The sequence below is a fragment of the Ixodes scapularis genome, unplaced genomic scaffold, assembly GCF_016920785.2.
Source record: "Ixodes scapularis isolate PalLabHiFi unplaced genomic scaffold, ASM1692078v2 PGA_scaffold2__306_contigs__length_199485367, whole genome shotgun sequence".
In the NCBI taxonomy this organism is placed as follows: domain Eukaryota; kingdom Metazoa; phylum Arthropoda; class Arachnida; order Ixodida; family Ixodidae; genus Ixodes; species Ixodes scapularis.
The window spans coordinates 94614874-94637823 of record NW_024609857.1 but is presented as its reverse complement, the minus strand read 5'-3'; the positions used below and the strand labels follow the sequence as shown (position 1 = coordinate 94637823).

The following is a 22950-nucleotide window of genomic DNA, read 5'->3' as shown; positions in this document are numbered from 1 at the left end:
CGAACCTTCCCATCCACTTGACTGCAACATTGGTGTTCCCTCCAGTAAAATGCCTCGTCTGTTGTCCCCGGTCCACTGTTCTACATCCTTCTAAAGAAACCACTTATCAGTTACCAAGTAGTCGTCACTTTGAATGTGATTCGAGACAGACAAGAAATCAAAACGTTTTTCCCTGATTCCTCTCCATCCAGGAAATCGAAAGCACGCGACTGTGTGTTGCGGAGTAAATGGGCTTTCAAACAAGCGATGGAGGGAAACAATCAACTGAGGCTTCACCACACGAATGAACACTCAGGCAAACTTAAGAAATTTTCGGACCTTTGTGAAATTACACTATCCGCCACCGCGACGACAACACGTGTCCGTGAAAGCCACCAGAGACGCGGGGGGGGGGGGGGGGCGGAGCGACCTGGTCCGGCTGGTTCCCGGTTTTCCCGCTTGGTGGCGTCCGTTTTGCTGGAGTCGCGAATGGTGTTTGGAACGAGCCTTCGAGCGGCTCGTTCACCGTCTACCGGAATAGGACGGAAGTCCCCAAGTAGGAACAAATTGTCTCCGCGATCTCGATGGTTGGTCGTAGAAATGCCGGCAAAAAAGGATGCAAGGGTAGCCGTCATCATGGCGCGTCCGCTCGTGTCTGCTTTGAAATGGGCGTCTGCCACATTCGGCTCCGCCACAGCGCCACTGCCAATATCGCGGCAGGCGACAACACGACACCTTTGCAACGACGTCGTCGGGCAAAAATCGAGAGACCGCTTTAGAGGACAGAGTAAACGCATCGGTCGGAGATGCGCTCCCGGCATTGTGACCGTGTTACGACCCCACGTGATGGCTTGTGACGAGAATCCACTGGCACCGTCTAGGAAACTCCGGGAAGTTACGAATTTCGTACGTGTTATCGGAAGTTTGAATTATCAGAAATTCATCTAAATATGATGCGAGATAGAATTAATGTTTGTTATACAAGTGGCCACATGTGCCAAGCAGACATTTGATGATTTCCTCTACACGGGCCTGCTGATCATAAGCAGGTACCCCCGGCGTGAAACATTGGTGAAACATATGAGATAAGCTGATTCATTCCTCAAAAATGTTGTCTATAGCGGACTGTTTAGATGGCACGCGACACCTCAAAGCAAAATGAAGTTTGTTCACCTGGCAAAAAAAAGTTGTCTATTGCGGACTTCTAGCCCCGTTGAGTTTTAACCGGGCAGCGGTGCACTGCGGAAAAGCAACACAAGGAGAAGCGAGCTCCGTGGGTGTTGCTTTTCCAAAGTGCTCTGGTGCTCGGTAAGAAGCGCGTTTAACGGGGCTAATGGACGACCAAAATTACAAAATTTCGGTTGTCCAGCTATGTTTTCAATCTATTTAGAAGTCATCTAATTCAAACGGTGTTCTCGTATATTTCATAGTTTTTGTTCATTGCGGCCCCGTCTAGTGTGCTTCTTACCGAGCACTGGAGCACTGCGGAAAAGTGCTATATCTCATATATACATAGAAAACATGGCGCGACAACCAAACTTTTGACATTTGTAGTACCAAATATCTGAGTTAAAATCATCGCGAGCCTACTGTATCGAGCAACCTTGGATCGGCTTAGACCAGAGTCCAACTAGACCGAAGGTTTTGCAGTATTTTCAACATCAAACCTCTGCTGCATATATGAGAAATGGTTTCTTATAACGCTGTCGAAATTATTTCGAGCTCACGGCGAAAGAATGATATGCGGAATATACGCAGGTGCGAAACCGATCGATCGTGCCAGTGTGTCAGGCAGCCACGAGAGATTACAACGCACTGAGCCACAGTCAAACGCAAATGTGTGAACTGGCTCCAAGTTGCAACCGGTGGCAAAGCTTTGGACAACACCCGTTCAATCAAACCATACATGGAAAGACCCGTGACACAGTGAAGGCGACCTGGGGGTGCGACCTCCTCACCGGAGACGTCGATGAGCTCCCCCTGGAGGGTGACCACACGGTGGCGCGTCCTGCCCTGCAGCCCGATGCGGGTGGCCTGCTCCAGGTCTTTGGCCACCAGGGTGTCTCTCAGGGCAAAGTAGAAGGCCGGCAGGATGCTGGGCTCCTTCACCGACACCAGGTCAAACAGCCGAGGCACGTTCTCGGGCCTGCAAGCGACACTCACTTAGTCCGCAAGAGGCTGTAGAAACATGTGTTACAGCGATTAATATTACACGCAGCTCGGTAGCTGTTGCATTTGCTCAAAAATGGGTCTGCCTTTTTCCTGCAAAGCCAGCAGACTTACGTAACTTGCAAAACCTGCACCGAGACTTAGGTTAAAGCATGACGAACCAGAAATGACGCGTGGACTCAAAAACATAAATTGCGTTGGGACGCCGATGTGTCATACTTTGGAACCCCAGTATTACCGGTGCCTGTTCATCCGCCAAAAACGACTTATTTCCGTAAAGCGCAGTCATCGCCTCCCCCCTGCGAACTGTGGGCAAGTCTATGGGCGTTTTGTTTAAAGCGATAGTTTTCAGGAGCTCATGTCGCAGAAAATCTGGCGTTGGCACCAGCGGCGTGGGAGGGAAAAATCCTGATTGGTCGATAGGACCATGACGTCACAGCCCCATGACCTTGCGCAGGAATTTTCAACAACCCATAATGCTCACGTGAAACGTGACATCACGCGTGGAATGAAAGTGATTAAAACATGAAATGTAATGCAAAATAAAGGTCGCCGTACGTCTAAAATGATTTCACTTTATAAAGTAATTCAATTCCCTTACAGAAAAAATTTGAAGAATTTTAGGTGGAGGCGGGATTCGAACCCACGACCCTTCATTTGCGAGCCAGACACGCTACCGACGATGTGAAGCACCCGTGTTCAGTCTCCTGGACACGCAAGCTTCACATGCCGCGTGCGTGTGAAGCACGCATGCGACAGAAATTGAATTGGCTGCCACGCTTGACACAAAGTGAACGTGACTCATGGCCATAACTCGACGTGAGCTCCCGTAACATAAAGCAATGTAAGCACACAGTACAGTCTAAGCTCATTACAACAGACTTGGTTACAACAGACATTTGGATATAACATACCAATTTGTGAAGTTCAATTGGTTTTCCTCTACATACCACTGACTCAACTTCATATCTGCATACAACATACTCCTTTTACAACAGGTCAAAATCTTGGTCAAAATCAAGGTCTGTTATAACGAGCTTAGACTGTACTGAGTGAATAAGCCTTTAATCGAAGAACCTCCGTAATTCTCTTTTGAAAAATTCTGACACGACTTCAGAGGACCTTTTTTCGCTTTTATGAAGCGTACGCAGCAGCAAAAGTCACTCACGTGGTTATCTTTTTTGTAGTGTATGAAATCCATCGATCCATCTGCAAAAAAAGAAAAACACCAAAAAAAAACTGATTAATGCAGAAGACTGTCCTGAAACATACTGAAAAATAAAGCTTAATAATTTATGTGACTGCATCCCACTTCTAAATTTTTGGTTCAGTTATAATAAACCACCATATTTTCCGGGCTATAGTTCGCAGACTATCCATGTCTAAAAGTTTAAATTTTACCCGATGTGGACTATCTACGCATGCAGACTATACAAGGATATTTTTTTCGTAAGATCATCTACTGTGCAAGATGCAAAGGATTTTATGAATAACAGAGTATAATAATGTTAATTTATGTGTGATACAAGCTTCTTTGTGAGCTAATGCAGCAGGCATTTGTCAAGGTGTGCTGTGTATTATCATTTTTACGTTTGGAACAGGCACTAAAAGTGCAAACTATGAGCCGGGTGTGGACTATCTAAGCAAAAACTTTTATTCTTGATCCCAAAGACGAGTGAAGCAGCTTCTTGTACTGCCCCACCAATGAGTGTAGATGGAAAAAGAAGTTCTATTGCTGCCAAGCAGTCAAGGTACGAACCTTTTCTAAAGCAAGGAAGTTTGCCACACCGACGTCGTGCTTCTTGAGATACTCCACGCAGCGTTGGGCCGAGAGAACCGTGTCTGTCACGATGTAGTCCAGCTGACCGCAGGCTGTCGAAATGGCTACGTCATACTTCTCGTCAATGGCTCCAAGATCCCCCTGTCGTTCAACGACGAGATTAAGAAAAGTCAACACACAAATGTCCTCATCTTCATGAACTTTGCACGAAAAGTTGCACGACAGCAAAGGTGGAAGATAAAAACATATGAGCTGGCTCGATGCGACGACAAAGGGTGTTGACCACAGGACTATCGCACTTAATTAGGCACAACTATACAAAACAAAAGTTTATTTTTAATTTCAAGCTACACTTTCCATGAGTTGCTTGCAAGGAAAAGCCAAAACATCAGACACACCCAAGCAATTCCCGGAATCTCCAATGTCACGTCTCTCCACACTGGTGCCTGGGTTTCAGTCCGGCTTTGTTATAGTTTTTCTCAACAAATATGCAACCTTATAGCAAAAAAGTAATTGGGTGACGTCTTCACACCCTATTCTAAAGTTCTGCAAAAAAAAAAATAATAATAATTTACTGCTTCTTTGGCTTTTCCCAAAGGTGTCTAAAGGTATAGCATTTAAAACCCCCTTGCTCACAACCGCCCGAATCTACCGTCGGTTGCACAGATTACACACTGCACCGAGCAGATTGTCCACGAACTGGCGCTTAAACTTCCGGTTGGACGCCGTGCAATGGTGACTGGTTTTTGCGTCACTGTTGGAGCCGGCACCCTCGCTTCGCAGCCACGTGCTTTACTCCTCTCTTCACCTAAGTGCACCTACCAAAGCTGCTCTTGGGCAGCTTAGGTGGTGCACAATGCCCACAAGCAAGACCCTACACTGTATGTGTAGTCTGCTTTGCTACTGCCAAGTGCACACCGAGGAAGGTCTCCGCTCCGAGAGCAACTGAGGACTCCACGCGGAGCATGCAATTGGTGAATACACGCTCCCCATTGCGAGTTCCACACTACACACTCTCTCGAGGCTACATCCCAGACTCGGACCCAAAAGCACTAGAGGTGGCCCAACGTATTATAAAATTTCCTACCGCTCAATCATGCCGACGAAGACCGGAGAGCACAGAATGTGTGATGATTGAAAACCTGAGACTGTGGTTTTGAAACCACAGTCTAAGGTTTTCAATCGTCACGTATAACTTGCACCAGCTCGCCTGCACTTTAACCGTTTTTTTGCAGAATGTGTCCTGCGTTAGCATTTATTGCTCCGGTGCATGCAGCCGTCTTTCGTTCGGACGGCCATGGTGTGGGCTGGACTGGTATCGTGCGGCCAATGTGGCTCCCATTGTGCTCTTTCGCCTTGTTCGTTCGCTCGTTACGTCTGCTTTCTCTCTTACAAGAGGGAAAGAGCCTTTCGGCACGCTTCTGATGATGTACCGCGAGAGCGGGAAAGGAGGGGTTCGGGTGACCGTGGTGGAGGCACGACGTACGCGACAATGTATAACCGAGGCGCAGCGACAACGCCGTTTGCGCGAAACCGTCGACACCCGGAAAGAGAGATCGGCTCTTCGAAGACCACAGTATGCAGACTGCAGGCGGCGGGCGAGGGAAGCCGCAGTGGTTGCATCCGAAACCGCCGACGACTGGAAGGGCAGGACCGCCGCGAGGTTGGAATTCCCGTCATTCGCAGACTCTGAACACCCCGCGCTAAATGCCGACGCATTTCGTTGAGAATCGGCAATTTTAGCATGCGGTTTTGTTGTGCCCCTAAGATGCTAGCCAGGGCGAGACTGAGGCTAACAAGCACGCCGCATGAGTGCTACTTTATGTGGTTCTTGTGCAATGCGCAAAGTCAAAGAGTCAAGCAGTCGCGTAGTACAACGTCGCACATCTCTTGCCAACATGTTTTGCCGGAAGCGTAATCCTTTCAGAGCAGCTGTACTATGCAGCTCAGTGGCTATAGTATCCGACCGCTACAGTGTCGACCCAGCTTCGAGCCCCGCTGGGGCGTCCATATTACGTTGATTTTATGCGGACCTTAAAAAGCTTTATATGTAACCTTAACATGGTGTGACGCTCCCAGCGTGTCGCTTGTCCCTGACGATTTCCTCGTGAAAAAGACCCATAAAACACATTCTGTATGAAAAATTGCAGATTTCTCCGCGAGTCTTGGATTCTCGAGAGAAATCGCGGATCCGCATGGACTCACCAGCCTGCCAACGATGCCGGGCAGCTCTCCGGACCGTTTGGCCTGGAGCAGGGAGTCGAGGACACGGGAGCGGGACCGGTTGGCATTGGCGTTTGAGCGCAGCTCCTCCACCCTGCTTCGCTCGGCCTTCAGCTTCTCCTGGGCCTCACGCTCCTCCGTGATGGCCTGCTGAAGGTCTGCCTCCAGGTCGCGCAGCTGGCCCTCCTTCTCCGGAACCAGGCGCTCCAGGCGAGAGAGGGCCCTACCGGGAGAGGGCTTCTTGGTTGGGATTGGAGCCACTACGTGAGCTATGCTCGGAGAATCGGCATCCTATTCCCCGATTCTCTCGCGGGCATTGTCATTTTGGTGCTTAGTGCGGAGCACATAGAATTAGAACAATGATCTGGAGGGAAAGGTCCCGTGCATTTTCATCGCTTTGGAACAATAGGGCATACATGTGGACATCGATGGTCCCAATGGGACTGTACTGCTGGTGACGGTTTACTGTAAGTAAAGAGGCAGGAAAACATTACTTGCAAAGTAGAATGTGCAACACTATAGACCTTTTCCACAGGGGCGCCGCCATCTTGAATTGCCGTCACTTCCAGTATGGGCGACGACAAAATAGTAAAACGTTTCAACCTGTAACCAGTAAAAAAATAGAGCGGAGCCAAAACGAGAATGTGTGACGGTTAGGCTTATATCCTAAATGTGTTCTATTGGCGTGGCGACGGCAAAGTAATGTTTTCGCCCATACTGGAAGTGACGACAATTCAAGATGGCGGCGCCCTTGTGGAAAAGGTCTATAAAGAGAAAGAAAAAAAAAAAGGTTTTTTGTTTACAACGTGCAAAGAAACGAAAGCGATAGCTGTAGCAGGGTCGCGCAATGCAGGTGGAATGGTGCCGTCGCGTACCTTAGGACGAAAGTGCGACGTGGTTAATTCCTTACCATATTATAGTGCATAAGAGGAGGACAGGAGGGAACTGTGCAACAGGACAGCACTACTCACAACTGATTATTTACTGCTTGTAGTATCATGAAAGAGTTGAATGAAGTGAATTAAGCGGATAGAGGTGATGAATCACTGAAAAAAGAAAAATAAATGCTAAAAGATAAAGAAGAAATTAACAAAAAAAGTTAAAGGGAAGAAAGTAAAAAAATTAAATAGAAAAAAAAACAACACAGTGCCCACAAGATTTTTGAAAATTCTACATAATGCCATTCTTTTTGAGACAGTGCTGCAGAAGGTGCGCTTATGCTTACGCATCTACTGTATTTACTCAAATATAGGTCAATGCTTTTACATTACATTTTACATGCTTTTACATTTTTTTTTGTGTGTGTGTGTGTGTGAATCTTTGTTATTTTGGAATAGGTAATGGTCCTTTTGTTATATTTTGGGGGAGATTGCTGAGTTATCTTTGTGAATCGGCATGAAGGCCGTCCATAGCGCTACTTTGGAATTACAGGGTTTGGCGTTTGGACTGTTTAGAGGTTGTCCCTTTGTGTTGGTAGTGACTGTCTGGAGGGTTTGGCGGTTGAACTGGTAGAGTTGCCCCTTTGTGTTGGTGGTGGGCTGTTTGTGGACTATATGAGGAGGAGGACTAAATAAACCTGGTAGCTGAGTTTGAGACGTCGTCCTGTCCCGTTCTGTTTCTTTGACTTTTATGTTCTTTTCTACCCCAGTCTCAGGTATATTCAACATGGTATTGGAATATAGGTTGATTTTTTTTTTTTTGAAGAACAGAGGAAAGAACAGAGGACCACCTGTATTTTAAATTTTTACCTATGCGCTTCAAGTTGTGAGATAACCTGTAATCGTGACCGAAAAATTTCAACCTACATTCGTGACCAAATTTTGTGACCCTACCGAGCGCATGGTGCTATGGAGTCACAGAGTTGGAGTCGCCGTAGAGCCACACCGCTTCTTGTCTCAGAGAGCTTTTGGTGCACGAAAACAACCGAAACAGCAGCAGCCGGTGGCCCGCCTGCCATGGCATCCCCTCGCGCGCACCCTCTTTGGGCGTCGTGTTTCTCAAGCATGCCCCTCCCCATGCGAGGGGGGAAGGGGAGGAAAGGGACGCAATGCGCCTTGCCCCCTCCTTTCCCCTCCCTCGCGGATGCGCAACAAAAGAAAATACGGAGGTTACTTTCGCTTGTTGCTCACGGCGGCTAGCGCATTGCTCACGGCGACTCGCAGCATTGCTAGCACCTTTGTATTTGGTCTTTCGTTGCTTCGCCCATCTCCACCTTCTTTTGTCTCTTGTTGACGTCACCTTGCAACGGTGTCAGTGAGGTATTGTTGCGAATATGTGAGGATGTTTACGAAGCTGATGAAGCTTCCAACTACGATGACATGGCCGCAAGTTCTGATGATGATTAAGTTTTTGGCATTGCGCTGTGATTTAGCTAAGAACGCTGTAAATAAAGGTGTTTCTTTTTGTTCTTTTTCCTAAACTTTTCTCTATTCTTTAACGGGGCACTGACACCCCAAAGGTTTATTTTTTTTTTATTGTCTAAAACGATGCAAGTTGTAGCCATAAACACGCAAAAAACAATGCATTGCGAAAAAAAACTTCCCCGCGCGGGCATGCGCCTTTTTTTTTTTGCCGTTTATATCTCCCGCCGCTCACTTCCTTGCTTCTTTTGATCGGTGACGTCAAAAATCAGGAAATTTAGAAGCTTTGTAGGCGACATTTCTATAACATTTAATAACGGCAATCGTAAAACATGTTTTTTAACGCAATTGCGAAATTTTCGAAATTTTTGAAATCTTTTTGAAATATCGAAAATCAGAGTTTGGTGTGATGTCGCTTCCTGGATTTCTATCCTCCATCGGAAAACTTGGCGGCGCTCGAGCAGAGGATGATCGGCGAGACGGGGAAGAAACCGGTTTTCTCCCGCGCCGGCACCCTTCTATCCCACCTGCTCACCTCCTCCTCGCTTTGGGTCGCAGTGGCAACGGCGCTTTGCTTCATAGCGTGGAGCGGAGGTGCGAAAGAAAGTCGAGTCACAGGAGACCGCAAAATGTGACTCACTGCACTGGCACGGATCACGCGGGAACTTCAAATTCGGCATTTGGAAATTGTTTTTTTTTAATTCACAAGTACTGAATTCCCCAAGTTTCGAATTTTGAGGGTAATGTCCCGGCATCGTTTTCAATTGTTTCGGATAATAAAAAAAAATATGATTTTGATGTGCTCCTTTAAGAGGGGGCGCACCTCAGAGCCCCATAGAGAATACATGAGGTTTTTCACCATATTAAAAAAATTCTCACATAATAACGGCTGCGCAGATCTTCTTGAAAATTTCGGCTTTAAAGACATTGAGTCATTATCGAGACACTAAGCGCAACAAATGTTTCATCATAAATTTAATTATATTCTTTAAAAAATCATGAAAATGGTCAAAATCGGCTAATTCGGCACTCTTGCGTTCAAAGCGAATTTACAAAATTATCTAAACTCAAACATAAGAAGTATTGCGCTTAATGTCTTCTAAATTTATTACGGAATCGAATAATATTCAAACTATTCATGCAAGTCGATTTGTTCCGTAACTACAGCAAATATAAAGAACCAAGGTGTCGGTGCTTGTTTTCGTCGTTTTTAAGGTACCTCTCTCTCCCGTGCGGTGGCGCTCGCTGTCCACGAAATGCGAAATCGTCCGTTCGGAGATCGGCCGGATCGGCACTGTGCGAGGTGTTCTTCCGCGGCCGTATCCTGTTTCATTCTGCACGCCGAGGCGTCAGTGTCTGTGTCTTGCTTTCCTGGTTCTCGCTGGGTAGGTCTCAGTGTTTTCGCAAGTGGCAAATTCACCTTGGAGCTATGGGTCGAAGACAACCGTCCTGTGGCAAGCGGACTACGAGGTGTTCCACAACCTCGCGGTCCGTCAACGCGTTGTGCTTGTTTCTACTTTTTTTTTTCTTTTAAAAACGGGTTTTTTTTTTGTTGTTTTTTTGACGCAGTTTTATTTTGTTATCCTTCACACAAACGTCCTTCGGCCTTGGGGTCGTGGAAATCGGGGATGAAGCGTGCACAGAGTAGATCGTTGTTTGCCTCCTTTTTATTTTTCACGGACGTCTTGTGACCTCCGTACGGTTCGTGGTCACCGCAATCTAACGCGGGGAAAAACGGGTCGCCTGCTCTGTAGTCAGGGTATTCCTAGGGGAGGGTGATAACTCGCTGTTCTTCTGGAAATTCACATATCACCCAAAAAGGTGACATGGGTAATGATTACGGTATGTTTTTTCCGGTGTTTATTTTTGAGCAAAAATCGGTGCATGTTTTTCGGTGCTTATTTTTTAATCACCAGTGTATTATGGGTTGAACGTCTTGTGATGACGCTAAAAAGCGTTGATAACCAAAGAAAAATGCAATTGGACAAGAACATTTCAAATTTCCAATTCTATTCACATATCCATTACGCTCTTCTTGTGGGAGCATCTATCCTGACGAAAAATGCCTAAGTCATTGAGCTGTGAACGCATGCTCAGTGTACAATCTTTCGGCCTAGAGAGGTATTGCGCACGCTCGAACGCGCTTCACAGCCCAGTAGACGAAGTTGGTGGCACCCAGAAGGCGAGTTTTTGAATGGTCTGTAGCAGGCAAAAGAAACAAATAACAATCAACGCATATCAGCTCTTCAAGCGAAGAGGCGCGTTTCTAAGGTCAATGGTTCCGGACGGCACTAATGTTGTTGGCGTTGTCGTAAGATGACGTCAGTTCATACAAGCTGACGTCATCTTACGTGATCATGTGACACAAACACGTCATCTTACATGATCTCGTTACACGAAATGACGTCATCTTACGTGATCACGCTGCACGAAATGACGCCATCTTACGTGACCACGTAACACGTCATCTTGTAAGTCAACCTCTCCCCACAGCAGCGCGCTCCGCGCTTTCCGGGCCCGTGCAGTGCTGTAGTCGAAAGCAAGCTCCCTATGGCAAGCGAAAGCTTCTGGAGTCTCACATTGAGAATACTCGCAAGCGACCGTCTGTGGAAGCTTCGCACGTTGAGGTTTTTGTTGAGATCGAGCCATCGTGTTCCATTAACTATAGTTTAAGTTATCGTTCAATAAAGCCCTAAAAAATATAAATGTAGTTGGTGTAGACATCAAGATCTAATCAAAAATGTGGTTTGACGTCGTTTAATTAACGTGTATACCATAATATCCCGAGTCATCGCCCACCCCCCAACCGCCTGAAATTTGTTAAAAAAGTGGGGTGGGCCATGTCTCGGTGGGTGAGCACAAACACTTGAAAAAAAAGCGGAAAAAACCGCCTATTTTTTTCTGCGTTTCTAGCGCTGATGCACAAGAGATACATCAAACTCAAAACTCGATTTAGTTTCATTGTTTTATAGAAAAAAAAATGCTCACAAAAGAATATTTTACTATAGCGAAGTCAGTTGCTTGCTTGCATACGCGCTAGAAACACCGCCGATCTGCATATAGCACGAACGTTTGTTCCGTGAAAGAATGTCACCATTATGTTCTCCCAGTTAGTAAAAAAAAAAAGAAAGAAAAGTCTACAAGAAAATAGAAAAACCGACCAGGCGCAACGAGCGAGCGAGCGGACCAAAGAAGCGACCAAGAGCAATGCTGGGAAAGCTGGAACGCCGGTGGTCGCGTTGGCAAATACTTTGGCGTCGGGCCAAGTCGGGCGCCTTGTCAATTGCAAGCTCTTGCGCAACTTTCTTGTTTGGTGCGTACATACGTGCATCCGTGCACGGCGGGCTATTAATGCACGGTTGGGACGCTCTGTAAATGTCTGTGTAGGACGTTCCAGCAAAGCTTTATTTACGCTTTGGCTTTGCCTAAAATATTGCACAACAGCGGTCGCGACGGGCGGGAAGAAGGAGCGGGTTCGCGGTGACCTTACTTCGGCGGAGACAGACTTTGACCTAACACTCCGCGGTTACGTTAACAAACTCTTATTTTGTTATCTCCACCGTTTTCTTTTCGCACGGATACACGACCACTTCGGGGTCGCTCACGGAGGAAATGCGTAAACAAAAAAAGTGTCTTTCCCTCCTTCGTTTTACTTTGTCACGGACGTCCTCCAACTGTAAGGTCCGCGGCCGCGTCATTCGGGTAGGATGAGTGTTCGCGGATCCCAGAGTCCGCGCTGGGGTATTTGAAGGGGTGGGCGATGACTCGGTGTTTTTCCGGAAATCGATATTGGCCCAAAAAATGGGGTGGGCGATGGCTCGGGGATGGGCGATGACTCGGGATATTACGGTATACAAGTGTAGAAAAAAATGAGTTATTTGTGCATAGATGTTTAAAAAAGTGTTTGTTATTCGACATAGGACTTTGGGAGAAGGATGTGTTCAGATTTTTCTTCATGAGCGCAAATATACCTGACGCAATAAATAGTGACGATTTCATCGTCCCAGTGGTGAGCAGGTGATTTCTTGCTCGAAACATGCCATTTCATAAACCAAGTTCTGTGACATATGCTTTTCCAATGTCTGGTCACTATTTCGTAAACCTTTCAGTCCAAACGAGTATACTTTTGTTTGTTTTTGTTAGCTTAGGAGGGGGTCACAGAGCCTATCTTTTTGTCTTCCTCTAGGACAGACGTACAGAGTTATACCGCAACACGCATCTGTGGAGCACACAAAGCTATCGCTCTCCTGTTGGCGGTACAGTAGCAGACGACACAACGCAGCTCCGTAGTCTATCGAGGGCACGGCTAGCCGCGGCCCGTAGCGCGACCGTTCAGACTAGGGAAATGGTTTTGAAGAACCGAGAAATGGTATCTTGTATACAATAATCACATGTCGTTAGTATATTCTACTTGCTAAGCCAAATAAATATTTGCAGCTTGTGAGAATATGTTTGCGTGACGATTTACCGTTCACACCCCTGACGGATGTTAGCGAATCCTTCATGTTCGTGGCTCGCAGTTATCGGTACCCCCTCGGAGTGACTTCACCATATATATTTTTTTCTTGCTTGCAGGACATCATAAAAATCACAAACACGCGAGAAAAAGAAATCTTATGAGTACGCGTGATTTTGAGCTTCGCAGCTCTAAAGATGCCCGGTAAATGTCGTCCAGCTTGGGAAGAAACTAATCCTTTTTGTTGGAGTTCGACTATCGTATGCTGGCAGCTCGTTTCCGGTCGGTTTTGTCTATACTCCGTTTCACCATAATTTGGCAACCCTCAGTCAGAGCTGCTGTGAGGGAATCACAGTCGCGGAGCAAAGCACGTGACAGCTACTTTTAGGGTTCCCGGACATTTCATCGAACGCCGTTTCGTCGAACGCCGTTTCATCGAAAAAATGGACGTTTCATCGAATGCCGTTTCATCGAACGCCGTTTCGTCGAATCGCTGACGGCCGTTTCATCGAATGTTTTTTTTATATAAAAAGTGTGAAAGATGCTCTTTTATGCACGGATCGAGTGCATTTTTTGTGCCATTCACCCATTTCATCGTCAGGTTTTTTTATTGTCCAAACTCGTAGCTGTTACAATTTATTTTCATGCAAGTAACCCATGGGGACATTTTTACCGATTTTTATGGTTGTTTCGCATATTGTGCTTATCTGTTCACCCCCTCTGTACTACCCGATGAGCCTTGAGGGTATTGTAACAAATAAATAAAAAGTCGCACTCTCGGTAAGAGCGCACTCCAACTCGTGGAGGCCGGAAGCGACTTAGGTTTTGCGCAGGCGCAACAACTTTAGCCATGTGAGCCTCCTAGCCTCTCATGTCTTTATATTGATACTTTTTTACTGCCCGAAGCTTGCAGCAGCTAAAGCTGAGGTGCTATTTATGAAACTACAACGAAGCATTTTTTTTTTTTTTTTAGTTCTAAGACTCAATGAAGTCAAAAGTAAGTACGTCACTTCAAATGTTATTTGAAAACTTTCGGGGGCTCATATGTTCGTGTGACAGCCATTCACCGTTTCAAAATTGCTCTCAAAAAGTCCCCCACAGCCATGCTCCGTCGGTTCTTTTAAAAAAGGCGGACCTTCCCTTTTCTTGCCGCTATGACCTTCTGGCGAGGAGGCTCTTGGGAACTCAGCATCGCCTCCAGCTTGTCTTCCATCAGTTGATGTTCTGCGGCGATGCAAGTAAAAAACTTCCATAACCCGGGATGGGCACCTCCGACCAGCTTCAAGAAGCGGGAATGCCACCCTGGCGTTTGATAAGACGGCGTTCGATAAAACGGCGTTCGATGAAACGGCTTCGATGAAGCGGTGTTCGATGAAACGGCGTTCGATGACACGGCATTCGATAAAACGGCTTCGATGAAACGGCGTTCGACAAAACGGCGTTCGATGAAATGTCCGGTCCCATACTTTTAGGACCAGTACTATGGCACCTGCAGCGCGTCTCCGACCGGTGTGTTTAGCGTCTTATGCTGGCCATACATCAAAAGTGGTCCCGAAGTGCAACAAATGACGTCACAGAAGACAGAGTGTCACGCTGTTGCATCTCGCGATCCTGGCAATTCATCGTAGAAATGCTGTCGAAAACCACGAGGGAACACGAGTGTCGCTGTCGTCATGGCGTCCCAACACGACGTTTTTGTAATTCGGTAATTTAAATTACTGTATACAATTTTTAAGAAAATAAAGACATCATAACCAAATAGGAACTTCCGTGCTAAAACATGCAGTGCGAAGTGAAGACAACTACTATCTTTTTTTTTTCTTGATGTCCACAAAAAAAAGGCTATGCAACATCAATCCTACCGTTTTTTTTTTTTGTTTTTTTTTCCGCACATTATGTGATGTCCTCTAACACGAAAGTACCGACGTAAAAGCGCTGTAGAGACGATATAAAAACAAAAATTTAAGTGAATCGAGCTTTGTAGTGGAACGGAAAAAAAATAAATAATTAACGACTTTTTACGGTAAACACTTCACCTCTAAGTAGAACTTAAAAAAGTGACGGTTACGCGCTTTCATGTCCATTTCAACAAAGTTGGGAGAACAATGTATTGCATCTTGTGAATAGACATGTGGAGCAGCATGTTTATGTTAGAGGCATTGTGTGTAATCGCTGCGCAGTACCTGCCAAAAGATGATATTATTTGGGCACAGTCTCAACCGTTTCCGTCTGTGTGTGCTACGAATACAGCAACTCTTTTCGTAGAAGAAGTGATGAGGAAATGGCGTGCCCTTGATGATACGATTGTGATTATGAAATAAAATTTTTAATCAGCCAATACTTGCGACCTGTCCGGTCGCCTGGAACCCCGACAACAACTATCGTTCTCTGGAAAGTTCATTCGAATATTTACACGTTTTGTGGAGTTCATCGAGCGAATAAGAATGTTCCAACAATGAGCTAAACCTACACGAGTTCCCGAATCCAACACGGCGCTTTTGAATTTTAGCGCCGTAGATAGTTCTGCGAACAGTGTATACTTCTGTGCAAATATTCGTCTAACAGTTTTGCAACGTTGGAAAGCATCGGAATGATTCAGAATCACTGCGGAGTTGATACTCGGGAAGATAAGACGGGCACTTGGGAGAAACGGACCGTGGCATTTGAGACAGGGGCACAACCGGGGGACAAACGTGCTACAATCGCATACCCTTCCAAGGTCATCGCTTGGGCGACCGCGCGCGCGCCCAAGAAACCTTTCTTTTCTTCTTTTTAGGGGTGGTGGTGGTGGGGGGGGGGGGGGGGGGGGGGGGGGAGGGGAGTGGTGTAGGTGCTGATTGTCTTCCTCCTTTGTGGCTTTTGACAGACGCACAACGAAACTGGCAGGACAAGCGCATGATTCATTTCTTTCGATGGAGGCGTTCTGTCTGTGTATGCGAACATGATTTTTTTTCCCTTGTAGTAGTTGGTCGTTCTTGCCTTGACTCGGGTCCCAGTTGGAGCGTTGTCGTTGTATGCCACTATTTTTTTTTTTTTGGTTTATGGTAGTTTTTGCGCTGATGGGGTATCAAGGTAGACAAAAAGAAAAAAAAAATAAAATAGCGCCTCGACAAAAAAAAAAAAAAGTTGTTGCGAGCAGGAACGTTTTCAAGGCGATTTTAGGAGCCTGCAGTGTTACCACAGGTGCAGGATTGAGAGCGTAACCCACGCACTTGAAGAGAAGGGGAAGCTCTCGTCTTATTGGAACTCTCTTTTATGGGTTTCCACGTCGCGATTGTCCTTCAAAATCAACTGTCATTTATTTCTCGCTCGTGGCTTCCAAGTACTGGAAGCCACGACTCGAGCCACAATAGTTTTGCGAAATCAAGGTTTCGCTGAAATGGATAACTCTTACGTACAGTTCGACGCGCAATACTTTTGCCGTATTGACCCGCGAGAGATGCCCCCAACACGGCTGAGTATGGCGGTTCTCCAGGCCTAACATCTAAATTTTGTTGCCTTACCTGTTACTATTTCGCGCCCATTTTGAGCCATATCAAAATGAAAGCGCATGATGAAATAAAAATGACACTCTTTTTCCGCTCGATGGAAATTTCACGCCAGCTCGCTGTCTTTGCTGGTACCTTGAGCGTTTCCCAGCGATGCAGAGAGTTAAAAAAAAAAAGGCAAAAACAAAAACAAAAACAGAAAAAAAAACAAAAAAAACACGTATGATGGCATCCTTTGCACACTCATTACTTCTATAACACTGAGCCACCTCGTATCCTTTTGTTTTTCTTTCATGGTACTAATTTCTTTCTGCGCATTACGGCTGTTACGACGCTAAGTCTGTCTGCCCTTCGAATTTGAACTTAGGCTCAGATCAGGGACGAACCAGTTTAAATCAGGAAAATATAATTAAGACTGTAGCAAAGTAAATCTATCATATCGATCGGAAATACGATTTGGCACATTCCATCTGAACACATATTGTGCACAGCGAATGCAATAGCGAGTCAGCGTGCAAAACGCCGCCACACTGAGCTACCATAACATCTCAGCGATTTTTGCATAGCACCGAGCACGGAAAAGAGAAAACAGTTATTCATTCACATAAACGAAGCAAATTTATTTAAAGCCCGGACGCTCCGTACGTCCAATCTAGCTAAGATTATCAATAGACTCGACCATGTCATTTGTCGAAACAGATAAAAGACGTTGGCAAAAATGATTAGACTGAATAAGTGAATATAACGCACGTATTTTACCAACCGACGGTCGCGCGCCTTCAATACCCTTTCCAATTGTCATTGCGCACCTTGGACACACTTTGGGGAGCAATGCATATTTACATCGCCGCCCGAGGTCTCCATTGAACGTGTAGTGCTGACCCAAATAAAATGCTAACCTGACTCTCAATCGCTCACCGCAAAGGACGATTTCGAACAGGCGGTACTGTAGGTCACTTGATAGAAAAAAAAAAAAAAGAAAAACAAGCTATAGAAACGAGCGTCGTAAAAAAGGGGACCGGCATTTTTATTCCTACCTCCGAACAGAAACGAGCGCCACCCACTGCATCACACAGCGCAGAGGCCGGACTCGGCCACCGCGCGTACATACCAAGCGCGCGCGAGGGAGGGAGAAACTTCCTCCGCCGGGAGAACACGGCACATTTCGGGATCTATTTCACGCAGCGGATAACGCGGGCCTTTTCACACCTCGATACTGGCGCCATCTAGAAGTTGCGCGTTCAACCGATGGATGGATGGATGGATGGATCTGGCTAAACCCTGTGAATCGGGCGGTGGCTTGCACCACCTAGCCAACATTATAAATCTAATTATATGTTTTGAATTCCAAGATTAAATCTCACCCCTGCCTCGATTTTAGCCACCAGTCTGATAACCTCCGCTTGGTTATTTCTACCCGTGTAAAGTCTATTTTTCCTTCACTGTCTTTAAAACCCAATGCTTTGATTAAATCCGCCCGGTCACTGTTAACTGTTGGGTGAAGCCCTTTACAGAAAAGTATTAAGTGTTCAGCCGTTTCCTCCTGCTCCCCACACACACTACATAAAGTGTCCATCTCCTGGTACTTAACCCGGTACGTCTTAGTCCGCAATACTCCTGTCCTGGCCTCAAACAACAAAGAGCTTCCCCTAGAACTATCGTAGATATTTTCTTTGCAAATTTCCTGTTTGAACATTCTGTACGTCTCCAGTGCTGGTTTTGTCTGCATACCCGTTTCCCACAGACCCTTCTCTGTTTCTTTTATCCTTTTCTTAACCCGTAATTCCTGGTTGGCGCCCCCACTGCCGCCCAAATATTTGCTTGATAATTTTCTAGTTCGCTTTCTCCATTTGGTATCTACATTCCTCATGTACAAATAACTGAAAACTTTCCTAGCCCACTGCTCTTCCTCCATTTCCCTCAAACGCTCCTCAAATTCTATCTTGCTGCTAGCTTCCCTGCCCTCGAATGACGTCCATCCCATGTCGCCTTGTACCCCCTGATTCGGCGTATTTCCATGAGCTCCCAAAGCAAGCCTACCTACGCCCCGCTGTTTAATTTCTAACTTTGCTTGAATATCTGGTCTCATGCACAGGACCGCATTGCCGAAGGTCAGGCCGGGAACCATGACCCCTTTCCAAATCCCCCTCACCACTTCATACCTACTGTAATTCCACAGAGCCCTATGTTTCATGACGGCTGCATTCCTGCTACCTTTCATCGCTACATGTTTTTCATGCTCCGTTAGATACTCAACACCATTATTTATCCATACCCCAAGATACCTGTACTTATCCACTACCTCCAACATGACCTCTTGTATCCTATGCTCGCCACCATCTTTATCATTAAAAATCATCACTGCCGATTTTTCTTGACTAAATTTAAGACCTAGTTTATCTCCCTCTGTACCACAGATATCCATTAATTTCTGCAAATCTTCTTTGTTGTCGGCCATTAGCACTATATCATCTGCATACATCAGCCCCGGTAGTGATTGTTTAATCCATTCACCTTGCTTGATAAAAGAAAGGTTGAAGCCAAACCCGCTCCGCTCTAGTTTGTTCTCCAATCCCTGTAAGTATAACATGAACAACAAAGGCGACAAAGGGCAGCCTTGCCTAAGCCCCCGCTCTATCTCTATAGGCTCCGATACATTTGTTTCCCATTTTATAAGCACCTTGTTGCTATTATATATATCTTTTAAAAGATTAGTTACTCCAGCTTCTACCCCTAATGTACCCAGTATGCCCCACAAATTCTCTTGAATTACACTGTCGTAGGCTCCTTTGATATCCAGAAACGCTAGCCATAGGGGCCTTTTCGAAACCACGTTTCGAGCCGCGCGCCATCTGGTGGCTGAAACGGACGAGTAAATAGAGGTACCGCGCCCTCTTAAAAAAAAAAAAAAATCAACCTATATTTAAAATTTTTTTTTAAAAATTCCTGGCTAGCTTAATATAAAGGCATCGACCTATATTTGAGGTCTCCTTATAGGCAAGTAAATACAGTAATTCTTTTTTTACTCGGTAAAGCTGCCGCGAGATGTTCATAACCAAGGTTTGTTTGATTATATATACGGTCAGAGTGTTCGCAGTGTTCCCGTCCACTTTCAAGGTTGCTGCCACTGTTTCATTTGGCTCTATATCGCTTATATTGAATTTTTTTGCCAATCCGTTGACTTCAAACTTCTAACGAGGAATTACTGTAATAATATTTTGTTATTTTCCCTCAGTCGTCTTTCCTACATTTTCACTAGCAATGTTTTACTCTTCCGACGAGCAACTTTTGTGTCACCTGAGGGAGACAATAGAACGGAGCATTAGGTGCAGGAGTTTAGGTTAGGTTTACTCTTTATTTATGAAACTACAGCAGCGTCTGTACAGTGCTGCTTCCACCCTTCCACTCTTGTCTCGCAAAAAAGCTAAAATTTAAGACTTAATTCCCATACAGTTCATTTTGCATTAGCCTTATTTCTTGGGGGCTCAAATATACAAACCGACACCACAATTGTTCTCAGGATAAGAAACATTTTGAGATTGCTCAACTAACACTCCTAGCCACTTTTTTTTTTTTTTTTCACAAAATGCACATTTAATTACTGTATTTACTCGCACAATGAACACACTCGCGTAATGAACGCACCCCCCAAGTCGGCTCTCAAAATTTCGACTTTTTTTTTCACTCGCGTAATAAACGCACCCCCAACTCGGACGTCAAAATTTTGACGCCCTCCCCCCAAGCGCGCGAAATGAACGCACTTTTCTATCCTGATGCAGCCAGGTCGCGAATGCATGGGCAGCGTGGGCGAACAAAACGCCTTGCAAAAGGTGTTAAAAAAATTCGCAAAGGTCCAACCGAAGCAACAAAAAAAACAATGGAGAGGAGCTTTTTTTTTTTCTTTTTTTGCACAGCGCACTCTGGATTTTGGGTTCGCGCGCCGCCGCGCGCAAGGAGGTAAGAAAGAGAAGCGCTCTAAGCGAACAAAACAGCTTGCAAAATGCGGGTCGCGCACCGCGCGCAAGGAGGTAAGAAAGAGGAGCGGAGAAGCCCTCTTAGCAAACGAAACAGCTTGCGAAAGGCGGCAAAAAGAGAGAGAGAGAAAAAAAAAAACACGGAATTGAGGGAAAAAAAGAAAGAGAGGAGCTTTTTTTTTTCCTTCTCTTTGCACACCGCACTTTGGTTACGGGGGTCGTGCGTCGCGCGCAAGGAGATAAGAAAGATAAGCGGAGATCCCTCGCCTAAGCAAACAAAACAGCTTGCGAAAGGCGGCAAAAAAACAAACAAAAAGACACCTAAGGAACTAAGAAAAAAAGAAAACAAAGAGGAATTTTTTTGTTTTTTTCGCACAGCTTAGTTTGATTACGGGGTCGGGCGCCGCGCGCAAAGAGATAAGAAGTTACTTCGATTTTTCAGGATAAAAGGTCCGTTCATTATGCGAGTAAATACGGACGCAAAAATTTTACTTCGCGTAATGAACCCCCCCCCTCCCCCCCACCCCTCAACTTTGCATCGATTTTTCGGAAAAAAAAAGTGCGTTAATTCTGCAAGTATATACGGTAGTCACATTTTTATTTATTTATTTAGTAACAGAAAGTATATACGGTAGTCACATTTTTATTTATTTATTTAGTAACAGAACTAGTTTCATTGAAAACTTTAGTGGGTGGTTACAGTTCCGAAAAACCATACATTAGTTGATGGTGCAAAGAAAAAACAATAAGTGAGGCAGACTAAGTTACAAAGATTATAGGATGAACACAAACTACAAATATAACAATAATTATTTTTTAAAATACTATTTTTGTTCATGTTAATTCACGTGAAAGGAATAAAATTAAGTAGACCACGCATAGTACAACGCCAATCCCTTCAGCGCCACCTTATGTGTAACAAAACAAGCATTAAAAAGGAACCCTTTCAACTCACCCAGCTTTTTCCTCCAGACTGCGGGTCACAGTCTCCAAATTGGTCTCAATCTCGTGAAGCTTGGCAGTTGCCTTCTTTTCAGTGCTGACGTACAAGTCCAGTTCTTTTTGGGCAATGTCATACTAATTCCAAGGCGAAAAAAAAAAGCAGACAGAGGTTTGTCAAAAACAACATGGTGCTCAACGTCCCCGGTTTCTTGCCACGTCCTGCACATAACCTGTGGCAAAAGCTGAGGCGCTGCACACTAACCACGACATCACAGTGTGATGTGATGCCGGGTGACAGCATGAAAAATTTCTCCACAATATTTGGCAAAGAGAATTTCCATGGTGTCACATGACAGTGATGTCACGTGACGCCATGATGACATTGTGACATCAAGTAATGTCATGTCATGACCCACACGGAACACACCACGAGATCCACCCTGAAACCTTGCCACTAATAATAGCTGTTGCCATAAAAAAAGAAAACCCACCTTGGACTTGGTATCATTGACCCCCTTCTGGAGGCCCAGCAACTCTTGCTCGTGCACCGCTTTCTCTTCTTGGAGCTCCATGGTCTCAGTCTTCAGAGATGCCATCACCTGGAAACAAAACAGCAAAAGACTTGAGATGATTACTGTACTCAAGGTGAGATGCAATGACAAAATTAAATAACAAGGCCAAGATGAAGCTGAAGGCTTGTGTAATGCTATAAAAAAGACTAAGGCTGTCACGTACAGTGCTCACCCAATCGCATGCTAATATGAGATTGCCAAATTTGGCAGTTCTGGAGTGATCCTTATGGCTGCTCCAAGAACGTTCTCACTTCACTGTCACTACTTGGTCTAGGGAAGATAGTCTGGACAGTCCAGCTATTGAGCGATTGTTGAGTCACCAACAAAAGCAAAATAACACGGGGGATGGGTGCACACCATACAAAATCTTCATGTTGTATGCTCACTCAACTGCCCATTTGCCAGATCCTGGTTCTGCGATGCACAGATAGTAGACACTTCCACAACAGTGCCACAAAGAATGGCACCAAATTTTACTCATGCTTGTTTCCGTCACGATGGGCATTGTACCAGCTTGCCTTTATGTTGGGGGTGATAAAGACAGCAAGCTGCATTATGGAGGACCATGTTTCCAATCAAACATTGTCTCATGCCTGTTCCTTGCCAGCGTCCCAATTTTTCTTTTTCAAAAAGCCGGTCGAGCTACTGGTATCTACAGTGAAATCACTGTGCAGTGATCCAAGCTAAGGCCTTATGTTACCAGTTTGTTGTTTTCATAGTCGCTTTCCGTTTATCCATATTGAAATTGTTGTTTTATACATAGTTACGTCCAGTTCAAAATTGCAGTTGTGTACGTACAATGTGACTTCCTTTTTGTAAACTGTGCTGGGCTGATTGCGATGATTTTGTTATACCAATGATTGTGTTTGGAAAATTGTTGGACTATGTTGTTACAAATGCATGTACCACCTACCCCCCTCATGTAATGCGTCCTCAAAGACGCCCTTGAGGTAAATACCGTATTTACTCGCACAATGAACGCACTCGCGTAATGAACGCACCCCCCA

The 22950-nt window shown here is 45.3% G+C and overlaps 1 protein-coding gene across 1 annotated transcript in view; it reads right to left on the bottom strand.

The window, feature by feature from the left end:
• The window catches only part of LOC120838262 (structural maintenance of chromosomes protein 4), a 68580-nt gene that overhangs the window by 20492 nt on the left and 25138 nt on the right, over positions 1 to 22950 (bottom strand). Inside the window, exons 11-16 of the mRNA XM_040208097.2 lie at positions 21863 to 21970; positions 21385 to 21506; positions 6134 to 6374; positions 3908 to 4069; positions 3317 to 3357; positions 1938 to 2125 (exon numbers count right to left, since the gene is read on the bottom strand). Coding sequence (XP_040064031.1) covers positions 1938 to 2125; positions 3317 to 3357; positions 3908 to 4069; positions 6134 to 6374; positions 21385 to 21506; positions 21863 to 21970 — 862 coding nt within the window. The remainder of the gene's footprint in view (positions 1 to 1937; positions 2126 to 3316; positions 3358 to 3907; positions 4070 to 6133; positions 6375 to 21384; positions 21507 to 21862; positions 21971 to 22950) is intronic.